Here is a 13046-nt window from a genome sequence, read left to right on the forward strand (position 1 = left end):
ATCCCAAACCTGCCTGGATGTGCAGCCCTCAGCTTGGGATGGCACCTTAGGGGATCCCAGGCTGCCAGCATCGTGTGTCCCTCCCAACCCACAGCCCTGGGTGACACAGGGACACTGCCCAGACACACGGGTCAGGGAGGTGACGCCCAGACAAAGCCACAGCACTGTGGTAATTCCTCATTTGGGCTGGGCCAGCAGGAGAATCCCCAGCACAAGCACAAGGACTCAGCCCTGCAGAGCCTGCCCAGCCTCTCAGGGCTGTTTCAGTCTTCCCTGCAGTGGGGGAACTTTGGGGAAATCACCATCAACACGGGAAGTTTTCCTAAACCTAAAAGTGCAGCTGCACCACAGCCCAGCAGTGCTATTTTAAACCAAAACCAATTTAGAACAGAAAAAAGTCAGTCCCAGCTGCAGCAGCTCCTCTCCAAACCATCCTCAAGAACCCAACTGGTGCAGCTGAGACTGATAAAGTCACACCTGAGGGCAATAAAATTTGGATTTGTTCCCATTAAGGTTTCAGAGAAACCCTTAAATCTTATCTTAGAGAAATGCAGGTTTATCTGCAGCAATTGCTTTGTTCTGTTACTCATTATTGAGGGTTTGCATATCATAATGTCACCACTGAGCATCATTAGCAGATATTTAAATGCTATCTGCCAAAGCTGGTGTGCACAGACACTCCCTGTGGTTTGGGAAGTCTGAAGTTCAGGATTCTCCTCCTGTGAGGTGCTTCCACCCCCCAGCAGCAACACAGCAACGTTTTACAGACTCTGTGAGGTTTGATAAATGTCCAGACCACATTTATCCAACCTCACAGAGGCTAAAAATGAAGATATTTGCTCTGGGAACCCAAACTGGACCTTCCCACTGCAAAATTAATTAAAATGATTTTAAATTTATTAATTTTTAAAATTAATTTATTAATTTCTCTGATGAAAATTCCCCTCTCAAAACCAGACTGATTTTGTTTCTAACCCTCTTCCCCAACGCTCTTCTCCCTGCCCACCACAGGATAAAAAAAGAGAAGCAAGGGTAAAGCAGCAGGGAAATTCCACCATGGATCACAAACCCCAGGCTGGCACAAGCCAGAGAAAAACAGGGGCAAAAAATTGCAGGGGCAAAGCTGGAGGGCAGCTGAGCCAGGAGCCTCCAGCTGCACTGAGCCCAAACATTCCCACCTGCAGCCCAGCCAGGCAGGCACTGGAACTCAAATTGTGACAGATCCTTCTGGAAGCACTCAGGGCACAGTTTTGGCTCTGTCCTGGGGCAGATTTGACACCCCAAAACTCCCCCAGGGACCAGGGATGCTTGGCCCAGCCCCAGCAGCACAGGGGGCACCATTTTACACCTCAGGCTGGCAGTTTCTTGCTGAAATAAGGCACAGAAGCCACGTTTATTGCATTCATCTCCACACCAGGAGACTCCATGTGATTTTTATTTCTCCCTTAGATTGCATTTCCGTCACTGTTACAGTATTAAAATGATTAACAAAAAGCATAAAACTGGAACCAAAACCGAGGGTGGGGAGGGGGGGGAGAGATTCTCCTGCAGCACCCCTGGCCTGGCCCCTGGAACAGGACAAACTCTGCTCTCCTGAGGGAATCTGCCTTTCCCAGAGCAGGAAGGCACTCAAGGCATGGCTGCTGTAAGCCTGGCTGGTGGGAATCCTCCAGACAAGTCCTGCTGCTTCCCTGGATCACTCCAGGCAGGTGTGTTAGATGTCCATGTCAAACTGCTCTTCCTCACCTGCTGGGAGGGACAAAACCACAGGTGAGGCCCCCAAAATTCCACATTAAATACCAAATACTTCAGGGAAGGAGTGGCTGGCAGCTGTGCTGCAGAAATGGGGTAATTTGGGTTTAAAAGCTGCATTCAGGCAGCAGGGTGGGTGTGAAAATCATCTTGTGAGGCTGTGGTAAAGGTGTCACTGCTGGGGGGGATCTCCCTCAGATAGACCAGAGCAGAGGCAGAGAAAATGCCCTTTAAATAATCAATTCCTACCCTGGATTTCCTTGTAACAAGGAATGGAAAGGACCACACTGAGGACAGAAGCCAGGCAGGCACATTTCACAGCCCTTATCCCACGGGCTGACTCCTGAGCACAGGAATTCTCTGGCAGAGCCACAGCCCAGCACCCAGCCTGCATTTCAGGGGGTCCCCTTGAGCCACTTCAGGTCACAGCACGAGGCAATCCTGGCTCTGGAAAGGTTTTACTTGCAGCAAGCACACAACAAGAGCCTCTGGATCTTTATTTTTAGAGAGAGAAGATAAATACTTGCACTTGGTAGGTTCAGGTTGCAACAAGAAATAACCTCAAATAACTTAAAGAACAATTCTTGAAGGCAACATTGGGGCTTGTGTGGCTGCAGCAGGGCCTCAGAGAAGTGTCCCTGTCACAAAACAGGGTCAGAAACAGGCAGGAGGAATTCACCACTCAGGCTGATATTAAAAACCCAAGTAAATCCTGCTCTGAATTGTAACTTGAACCTCCAGCAGCTGCAGCACAGCCCAGCTCAGGGAGAGGCAGCAGCAGCTGCCCCTCTGCCCTCCACAGGGCTCCCAATCCAACAGCAGCTTCCCAGAGGCTGAATTAATGGGAATCCTATCAAATGACACCTCAAAACTGCAAAAGTCACGCTGCTGAGGATCAAACAACTGCAAAACCCTCGCTACCCTGTGACACTGAGCCCACTGGGGCTTTCTAAGAAGTTTCTGGAGAATTTCCTGGGAATCTCCTGGCTCCATTCCAGCTCTGGAACTTCTAGGAACCAGCAGAGCTTCCCAAAGGCTGAATTAATGGGAATCCTATCAAATGACACCTCAAAACTGCAAAAGTCATGTTGCTGAGGATCAAACAACTGCAAAACCCTCACTACCCTGTGACACTGAGCCCACTGGGACTTTCCAAGAAGTTTCTGGAGAATTTCCTGGCTCCATTCCAGCTCTGGAACTTCTAGGAACCAGCAGAGCCCCTCGGAGGCTGCCTGGGCTCTGCTGCCTGCGCTCACCTGCGCTCACTTTCTCCTCACAGCTCTGGACGTGGTGATTTTCCAGCTTCAGCTCCTCCACGCTGGGGCTGGTGACTCCTGGAATGTCGGGAAGGTCGGAGGGAGGGGTTTTGGCACCCGGGGAATTGCGGCATTCCATCAAAAACTTCCTGTCATAAATAATCCTGGTACCTGGGGGGACAGCACAGGCTCAGCACTCCATCATTTTTCAAGTCCCTTACAGCCCCAAAACACTCAGGGATTGGGTATTTTAAGTGATAAATGTGATGCAGCACTTCAGTTTCCAGAATTCTGGGTGCAGTGACACTAAAGGTGACACATCAGGGGACCCAAATGCTGCCCCTGGGCTCCAAACCCCAGGCAGGGCTGGAAGCAGCAGATCCAACCCTTTCCACCTTGCTCAAGGTCACACCAGCCCACAGAGCAAACAGAAAATTGAATTGAATTCCCACTCATGGCCAGAAATGGGGCTGAAAGCTGCAGGGGGACACAGAGCAGTGTCCCTCTGAGCTCTGCCCTGCAGGAATTCCTGCATGGACGCTTCCCTTGGCACAGCAGCACTTACACACACCTTGCTCAGGGCTTACACAGATGGTTAATGCTCCAAAGCTTAACCAGGAACCACCCAGCTCCAGCCTCCAGGCATGGATTTCTAGGAACAGCACTGAACACCCTGTTCCTTACAAAGGAATTTCATGGAAACTGCTCAAAAACCACAGGCAGAAGAGGGATCCCTCCAAACAGCCCACAGCTTTAAGCCAGCAAGGGCTGGAAAACAGTGTTTGCTTCCCCCTCTGGATCAGGTGTGTCCTGCTCTGCCCCTGTTCCAGCCACAGGCAAAGGGATTTGTCCTTGTGCCCTCCCCAAAAGTGTTAACTAAAGTACACAAGTGTGGGCAAACAGCTCCTGCCACCATCTGTCCTGGAACAACCAACTCCCTTTGGTTTGAACACTGTAAATATACAATAAATCCATAAAACAACACGTCCAGCAGCTGGGTTCCTTATGGAGTTCTGCCAGGGAGTTCTCAAAACACCAAAAAAACTTCTCACTGGTGATTCTGAACTGCAGTTCTTTCAGGAGGAGGATCCATCCCTACAGTCAGCTGCTTTGGAGGTGGGGGGGGTGTGGAATTCCTGGGAAGCTCCAGGAGGTGGACAGGGATTCCTGGAACTGCAGCTCTGCACCAGCACTGGGAGCTTCCACCTTCCCTCCAACAGCCTCGTGCCCAGAGCTCCTGAAAGGCCAGGAGGAGCAGGACAGGACAGGACACTCAGATGGAGCAGGACAGGACACCCTGGGCAGGACAGGACAGGACACTCAGATGGAGCAGGACAGGACACCCTGGGCAGGATGGGACACCCTGGGCAGGATGGGACACTCAGATGGAGCAGAACAGGACACCCTGGGCAGGAAGGGACACCCAGATGGAGCAGGACAGGACACCTTGGGCAGGACAGGACAGGACACTCAAATGGAGCAGGACAGGACACCCAGGGGGAGCAGGACACCTTGAGCAGGACAGAACACCAAAATGGATCAGGACAGGACACTCAAATGGAGCAGGACAGGACACCTAGGAGGAGCAGGACAGGACACCCTGGGCAGGATGGGACACTCAGATGGAGCAGGACACCCAGATGGAGCAGGACAGGACACCCAGGGGGAGCAGGACAGGACACCCAGGGGGAGCAGGACACCTTGAGCAAGACAGGACACTCAAATGGAGCAGGACAGGACACCCTGGGCAGAACAGGACACCCAGGGGGAGCAGGACAGCCTGGGCAGGACAGGACACCAAAATGGATTAAGACAGGACACTCTGGGCAGGACAGGACACCAAGATGGAGCAGGACAGGACACCCAGCCCAGGCTGTCACGGGCACCAAGAGGCTCCTACACCCACCCAGAGCCACATTCCCTGCAGCTCCGGGTGCTGCCAGGGTGTGCTTAGCAGGAAAATCCCCACTCCACGGGATGCTCTGCCCCCTGTGAGCCCCACAGGGCGGACACACAGCCCTGTCTGTCTGTCCTCCAGCAGCTCTGAGTCCTCTCTCCCTTCAGCACCCACCCAGCAGGGCCGGGCAGCACACGGTGTCCCCAACACAATGTCCCCAACACGGGGCAGGGACAGCCCCGGGCACTGCCAGGTGGGCACACCCCGGCCACAAACACAGCCCAGCTTCTCCTCCTGCTCCAAACATCCAGGAGACAAAGGGCTGCCAGCCCCGGAGGGCTCATTACTGCACGCTGCTAATTGCTCATTTCATTTGAATTCATTTCGATTTAATTTCATTGCAATTTCATTTCTGCCGCGTTACTCACAGCTGGGGAAGGCTCCTGCAGGTGCTGCTGGAGCCTTCAGCGATTTGCTGTTTCCAGAGGAGAGAAAACACGGCCAAAACAACCCCAAACCCGGCTGTTCTGCACACCCCGGCCCGTTGTGTCAGCAGTGTCACTTCCCCTTCTCCCCTCGCGATTTAACCCCTGCAATCCTGCGGGACAACAACCCCTCCGTCCCCTCCCACGGTTTGTTCTTTTGAACAGAAGTTGAAAAGAAGTTCAGTTCTGGCTTCACCATTCCTGCTGCTATACCCACCCGGACAGGGATGCAGGGGGGAGATTCTACAAGGTGCAGGGGAAAAAGAAAATCACCCCAAAATCGCCCCAAAGCCCGGCTCGGGGGCAGCAGAAGCTGCTGGAACTCCCCACACTGAGCCTGTGCCACCACCTGGAGCTGGGGCCACTTCTCTCGGGGCCAAAGTGCCAAAAATGGAGGGATGGGGACACAAAACTGCCAAAAATGGAGGGATAGGGACACACAACTGCCAAGGAGGGATGGGGACACAAAACCTCTGATAGAGGAACCCTTGGCATAGTCAGTTGATTACTCTTGGGGCCACAAAACCTCTCTGATAGAGGAACCCTTGGCATAGTCAGTTGATTACTCTTGGGGCCACAAAACCTCTCTGATAGAGGAACCCTGGGCATAATCAGTTTATTACTTTACTTAAGGACAAGTCCCCACAGGAGGTTCCTCTCCTGGACAGCAAAGAGGGAAGGAGCCCGTGGCGTGTTTGCAGCAGAGCACTGCGCCTCCACAATTTGGAGCAGTTTGCGGTTGGAAATAAAGAAATAAAGAAAAAAGTCCCCAGGCTTTGCTGGCTGCCAGTAAAAACAGCAAATATTAGAGATTACAATTAATCAGTAACCACGGGGAGGCCGAGGCTGCTCCCTGCGAGGCTCCCCCGTGCTCCCCATCCAGCACGGAGCCCCGGGCAGACGCTGTCCGCTCGCCCCGGTTCCCCAAACCCCCACCGAGCCCCGGTACCGGGCGGGGGCTCCCGGTTCCTATCCCGGGACAGTTCGGGAGCGCTCCCCGCCCCTTCCAGCGCCCTTGCTGGAACCGAGCCCTCCCTCCCGCGCTGTCCCGGCCCGGCGCGGCGCTCACCGCCCGGCGTGGTCCCGAACACGGTGCCCCCCGGTGTGGTGCTGTAGTCGCCGGGCGGCAGCGGGGCCCCGTCGGGCAGGGCGAGGCACTTGCCGGGGCCCGGGATGTCGCGGCTGGGCGTCTGCCCGTGGCAGCAGCGGCCCGACATGACGGGACCGGCACCGGCAGCGGGAGCGCGACCGGGAGCGGCACCAGCGCTGCTGCCGCCGCCGCCGCCCGCCCCCCGCTTCCGGCCCGGGCCGCGCCTCTTCCGCCGCGGGAACGGGACCGGGCGGGGCGCGGGGGTGGGCGGGGCTTACACGGGGAGTGGTTTAAGGGAAGGGGCGGGGTTATGCTAATAAGGGTGGATCAATGAGGGGGGCGGGGTTTAGCATGGACGGGGTGGGACTTAACGCTAAATGGGCGGGGTCTGGGCGAGACCCCCGACCGCTCCCCTTTTTCTCCCTTTTTATCCCATTTTCTCCCTTTTTTTCCCTTTCACCCCCCCTTTTCTCCCGTTTTCTCCCACTTTCTCCCTTTTTCTCCCTTTTCTCCATTTTCCCCTCTTTTTCCCCTCCTTTTCCTCCCCTTTTCTTCCCTTTCCCCCCATTTCCCCCCTTTTCTTCCCCTTTGTCCCATTTTGACCCATTTCTCCCCTTTCCCCCCCCTTTCCTCCCCTTTTCTCCCATTTCCCCCCCATTTCCCCCCATTTTCCCTCCTTTTCTCCCATCCTCTCCCATTTTTCCCCCTTTTTTCTCCCCTTTTTCCCCCCCGAATCATCCCCAGCCTGCGCTCGCCGCTTTTGGGGTCGCGCTTCCCCGCAGAGCCCCGGGGGCGCTGCCCCTCCGTGCGCTCCCGTTCCCGTGGCCGCGCTGGGAGGTCCGGGGGACAGATGCGAGCCCGGCTGTCCCTGTCCCAAATGGCTCAGCCTCCCCCGAGGGACCCGGCGACAAACGCGGGAGGAGCCGGGGGGGCCACACACGCCGTGTGCCCGGGGATGCTCCGGTGAGGCTGGAGCTGTGGGAAATAATAACTTTATTAAAGAAAAGAGCTAAAGAGTGCGGTGGCGGGGGCTGGAGAACCCGGGGATGAAACTGGTGTGAAGCCCCTCCGGGCATCCCACCCTGCTCACGGGAACCCTCTAGAAAAAGCCCTTTATATAATATATAATTTTATATATAATATATAATTTTATATATAATATATAATTTTATATATTATATATATTTATAATATATTAAAGAATGCTATACTAAAACTATACTAAAGAATAGAGAAAATGGGACACTGTGGTGTCTTCGGGGTCCCCAGGATGAAGGAGGAACTGAGAATCTGGCTCCTTGTTCTTAGAAGGCTAATTTATTGTTTTATGATATTTATAATGTATTAAAGAATGCTTATTTATAATATATTAAAGAATGCTATACTAAAACTATAGCAAAGAATAGAGACAGTGGCACACTGTGGTATTTTCAGGGTCGCCAGGATGAAGGAGGAATTGAGAACCTGACTCCATGTTCTTAGAACGCTGATTTATTATTCTATTCTATTCTATTCTATTCTATTCTATTCTATTCTATTCTATTCTATTCTATTCTATTCTATTCTAGCTATACTGAAGAATAGAGAAAGGATACAGACAGAAGGCTACAAAGAACGATAATGAAAACTCATTCCTGCTTCCAGAGTCCCGACACAGCCTGACCGTGATTGGTCACTAAGTCAAAACAATTCACATGAAACCAATCAAACAACCAACAATCTCCAACCACATTTCAAAGCAGCAAACACAGGAGAAGCAATGAGATAATACTATTTTCCTTTTTCTCCGAGGCTTCTCAGCTTCCTAGAAGAAGAATCCTGTTGAAGGGATTTTTCAGCAAACATGACAGTGACAGCGCACAGCATCCCCGGCTCCAACAGATGGAGCTCGGCAGCCGCGCTCGGCTCCGGACCCAGCCCAGGGCCAAACTCATCCCGCGGGTCCCCGGGGAGCGCTGAGCGATTTTTGGGGCAGCGTTTGGGTGTCCAGGGCAGCGGTGTCCTGCCGGGGTATGGGCAGGGCTGTTTCTGCCCCCCAGCTGCCGTGGTGACCCCAAGAAGCCCCAGGGGATCGGGCAGGCTGCGGTGCCAGGCAGGCAGCCCTGTGCCAGCTGCTGAATCGATCAGTGGGCACTGGGGCAGGAAAACAACATTTCCTGCGTGGAATGACATCAGCAGTGACCCCCAACCCAGAGAGGCGGCTGCTGCCATTTCCTCCTCCTCCAGAATGGACCGTGGTGGGGTCAGGGACTGGGGAAGGTCAGGGTTTGAGGCACATCCTGGCTGGGGCAGAGCCCTGCCACGGTGTCACCCTCCCGTGTTGGGATCTCTGCTGCTCACAGTGATCCCGAGATGTGTTAAAAGTCTCTTTTCTCAGTCTGGCGCTCGAAGAAGGAGTCAGGGCTCTTCATTTCTCGGTCTTAAGGTTGTTTATTGTGTCTTATCTATAAAATTCTTTCTCCTGTCCTGCCGAGGTCCGCTCAGCAGGACAGTCCAGGCACTCTGCCTGCCCCTGGGGTGGTGTTGTCTTTTTATACTAAAAATTATGTGTACAATATTTACAGTTACTTTCCAATATTTACAATTTATTACTTTACAATATTTACAATTACTTCCCAATACCTATCACTTATGTTAGACACTGAGCTTCTACTCTAAACCAATCCCAAAGTGCCACCATCACAGCAGAAGATGGAGGCCAAGAAGAAGAAGGAGAAAGGCTGGACACACCCAGATCTCTCCATCTTGCCCCCATGAATCCCCATTCTAAAAAACCCTAAAATTTACTTTTTCACCCTGTGATAAATTCACTATCATTCTACTTAATTTCTCATGGCTTGCAGATCTTCATCTAAGGTTGATAACTTGCTCCAGGGGTCATAATCAAACCCACAGGGGCATTTTGGGCTCTGAGCCCCCTGGCAGGGTCTGGGCTGCTCAGGACAGCCAGAGGGATCCCTGGGTGGGTCCTGACCCTGCCAGCAGCACACAGGGGACAGGGACAGCGATCCTGTCCCTGCAGGCAGGGAAAAGGCGTTGGGTGCTCTCCCACCCACCCCACCAGCACCCTCGGGTTACAGAGTGTTCCTCTGCAGGGCATTTTTATCTGCCCATTCCACGGGCAGCTCCTGGGGCTGGAAAGCCCTTGGTCATCCTCATGTGATGCAGAGTTATCACATTATTGCCTTCTAAATCGGGAGCAGAAGTGCTCTCCGAGGTGTCGGCTCTCCACCAGCACTGCCTTTGTTCCTGACCTGCTTTGGATCCCTGTGAGCTGAGCAGGGCTGGATTTGGGGCAGGGCTCACTCCTCTGGCAGGTCCTGGGGGGAAAAATGTGTTTTAGAAGCCATGAAATGCCCCTGCCTGTGGTGTGAGAGTGATGCTGGGGGAGAAAATATGTTTTATAACTCATGAAATACCCCTGTCCCTGGTGTCAGAGCAATCCTGGGGGAGGAAATGTGTTTTATAAGCCACGAAATGCCCCTGCCTATGGTATGAGAGCGGTCCTGGGCAGCCCAGTGCTGCGTTTTGGGGCGCTGAGCACCCCCAGCAATGCCAGGAGCATCCCAGGCAGGGTTTCCTGCGCAGGGCTGGGGCCAGCGGAGGTGCCCATCCCAAAGGCAGGATGGGTTTGTTTATGGGGCAACCTTTATCTGCAGCAGCAGCCCTCGGGGATGCGGCTTCGTCCGGGTCTGTCCTTATCGGCAGCCGCGATCGGAGGGGAATGTAAACAGCGAGGGATGGGCTGGAAATGCCGCGGCACCGGGACATCCTCACTGCCATCATCCGCCCGCTCTCACACCAGGGGCAGGGGCATTTCATGGCTTATAGAACGCATTTTCTCCCCCAGGATCACTCTCCCACCAGGGAAAGGGGCATTTCATGGATTATAACTTCCTCTGTGGCATGGGATTCACCGTGGTACCTTGTAGGAGGTTGGGAGGTAGGATGGTGGGGATGGATGGAGATGAGAGATCTCTGCAGCCAGGTGGGGAATTTGGGGTTTATTGCAAAGAGCCAAGGGCAGGGCCCTGCTGGGAGCTGCCAGGCACAGCTCAGAGCAGGACTGAGAGAAGAGAGGGGGAGAGAGGATGAGAGGGTGAGAGAGTAAAAGGGGTAAGAGAGCGAGGTTCCCATTACAATACAATAAATCTTCTTCTGTGTTGAATATTCTAATTCTCACTAACCAATCCAGTACAAGACACAAATCCTACAGCATTTACATACAGCCTATCAGAATCACTACATCACCACACTGTGTTACATTTTAAACCCTACAAACTCCTCTTTGGGCCCCTTCTGCCAAGCTGGCAGGGTCTGCTCTGACCCTTGGGGCTGTCTGCAAGCAGAGGGTGTTGTTCCATCAAAAGGGGATCACCTTCAGCCAGCCACACCATTGTTTTCCAGTTGTTTAGTAACTGAGGGATCTCAAAGCTGCTTTCATTTCAATCTCACTTATAGTTTCTATATTCTCAGAATCTTTTGCCAGGCAATCACATTTATAAGGCTTTCCTGTTCCATCTTCCCCAGTAGTACCCATGGCCAGAGCCACAGGGGGAGTGTTTGACTCTTCCTCCTCCTCTTCCTCTTTCTCCTCCTCGTTTTTGCTGCTTTTCCTCCCTGCAGACATCGGGCTGGAAGCAAGCACAGCCAGGAGGGGCCATGGGGAGCAGGGGTGGGTGCTGCTGGGCACAGCTTTGGCTGCCCCAGAGGAAGGGCAGGGGGAGATGTGCCACATGGATGCTCCTGTCAGCCTCAGAAATGCCCTGCCTGACAGCTCAGCTCTCTCGGAGCTCATTTCTGGTGTTGTTTTTTTCTCGGTATTTCCCACACTTTTTGTGAAATCTGGACCCGTGGTATTGCAAACTTCTCCCTCCTTCCCCCCTCACCCCAGTTTGCTTTAGCAACAGCTGGAGAAAAACCAGAAACAAGGGAAAGGAGCTGTGAAAACGTCTGTAAAGCCTTTGTGGTCCTGATGGCAGCGTGAGGACTCTCCCTTCTCCAGCAGCTGGAGGGAGATGGGACCTGTCAGAAATGGAACCCGCAAAGTTTGATAAAAATGGCAGAAATTGGGAAAAACTGCTGCAGGCACTGCCCTGCTGCTGTCACAGGCTTTCCTCTCAGCAACGCAGGAAAGAAAGCAGCTTTACTGTGATTTATTTTTTAATTTGAAACCGTAATTGCTCAGGGATCTGGGGGGCAGGAGCAGGACCTGGGGTTGCCTTAGTGCAGCCTTTGTCACTGGCTGGGTTTCAGGAGCTCGGTGCCCCTTTCCCTCATTCTCCTGATGCTGCTGTGGCCCTGCTGTGCTGTGCCTGCCCTCAGGCTGCCTGCTCAGAGCAGGGTGGCCCCGGGGCAGACAGACCCCTGCCTCCCTCTGCTGCCCTCTGAAGCTTTGCCCCGAGCTCCATTCTCCTTCACAGCTTTCCCACTGTTCTGGATGGATAATGAGATGATTGGCTGTCACAATTAAAAGATAACTATTATGTGAATATCAATAAAAGCTTTAGTGATGTACAGTTATGTTATTGTGGTTTAGGTGTCCTCTGTTCTCCCCATAGTTCCCTTTCCCCCCTGTACTGTGACCATCAGACAGCCTGGGCTGTCCAGGACAGGTACAAAGTGTGGGATTTTGGGGGTTCCCCTGACAGAGGGGGAAATGAGAATCTGACTCCATGTTCTCAGGAGGCTGATTTATTATTTTATGATCTATATTATATTAAAGAATGCTATACTAAACTATACTAAAGAATAGAGAAAGGATACAGGCAGAAGGCTAAAAGATAATAATGAAAAACTCGTGACTCTCTCCAGAGCCCTGACACAGCTGATGGTGATTGGTCATTAAGTTAAAACAATTCACAGAAACCAATGAAACAATCACCAGTTGGTAAACAATGTCCAAACCACATTCCAAAGCAGCAAAACACAGGACAAGCAAATCAGATCATTATTGTTTTCATTTTTCTCTGAGGCTTCTCAGCTTCCCAGGAGAGAAATCCTGGCAAAGGGATTTTTCCAGAAAATGTGATGGTGACAAAAAGAAGGCTGCACATGTGTCCCTTACCAGGGGCAGGTGGGAATGGAAAAGCTTGGGGGTGCTCAGGGGGTGCAGCAGGCAACACCTGAGCTCCAATCCAGTTCCAAAGCAGTTTCCAGTGATAAATGGCAGAGAAGAGCTGAGTGACAGACTTTGGGAAGGGCCAGGGCTGCTGATGCAGCCCCAGGGGTATAAAAGACTGAGCATCCATCTTGAAGTTGTGGTATGCACGAGGGGCATTTCCCAGCACTGCAGCTTTTTCCATATGTAGCCCTTTGTTGTATTTTTGTTAAGGTTTAATAAACCTTTTTAAATTTTCAGAGTGAGCAGTTGTTTCTCTCAGCACCCCTCAGCCCCGAGCTGTTCCCCAGGTGAGGAGGGGGATCCTGCCAGCCCTGCCCAGGCTCTGAAGGGCAGCACAGCTCCTTCCTCTAAGCTGTGTGGGGCAAATCTGACTGTGATAATAAACTTAATAAACCTTTTTAAATTTTCAGAGTGAGCAGTTGTTTCTCTCAGCACCCCTCAG

The 13046-nt window shown here is 52.6% G+C and overlaps 1 protein-coding gene across 2 annotated transcripts; it reads right to left on the bottom strand.

Annotated features, from left to right (window-relative positions):
• Positions 1-1392: 1392 nt before the first annotated feature.
• Positions 1393-6711, bottom strand: EIF4EBP1 (eukaryotic translation initiation factor 4E binding protein 1). 2 transcript variants are annotated; one of them, XM_071454797.1, is made up of 3 exons: positions 6460-6711; positions 3009-3179; positions 1393-1749 (listed from the first exon to the last, which is right to left on the bottom strand). In XM_071454797.1, the coding sequence occupies exons 1-3, from the start codon at positions 6605-6607 to the stop codon at positions 1715-1717; spliced, it is 354 nt and encodes a 117-aa protein (XP_071310898.1). In that variant the 5' UTR covers positions 6608-6711; the 3' UTR covers positions 1393-1714. The 2 variants fall into 2 exon arrangements, with proteins under 2 accessions (XP_071310898.1, XP_071310899.1); XM_071454798.1 differs by having other exon boundaries at positions 1393-1746; positions 6460-6709.
• Between the last annotated feature and the right edge of the window lie 6335 nt (positions 6712-13046).

The sequence above is a fragment of the Agelaius tricolor genome, unplaced genomic scaffold (genome assembly GCF_023055355.1).
Source record: "Agelaius tricolor isolate 1412-34295 unplaced genomic scaffold, bAgeTri1.0.p SCAF_41, whole genome shotgun sequence".
Taxonomy (NCBI): domain Eukaryota; kingdom Metazoa; phylum Chordata; class Aves; order Passeriformes; family Icteridae; genus Agelaius; species Agelaius tricolor.

What these genes read in the sequence shown, in the direction of transcription:
- EIF4EBP1 (XM_071454797.1), bottom strand. Translation starts at nt 6,607, where the DNA reads ATGTCGGGCCGCTGCTGCCACGGGCAGACGCCCAGCCGCGACATCCCG. An exon ending in GTTCGGGACCACGCCGGGCG is followed by an intron (nt 3,180 to 6,459) that starts GTGAGCGCCGCG and finishes CTGTCCCCCCAG; the next exon opens with GTACCAGGATTATTTATGAC. An exon ending in TGAGGAGAAAGTGAGCGCAG is followed by an intron (nt 1,750 to 3,008) that starts GTGAGCGCAGGC and finishes TGTCCCTCCCAG; the next exon opens with CAGGTGAGGAAGAGCAGTTT.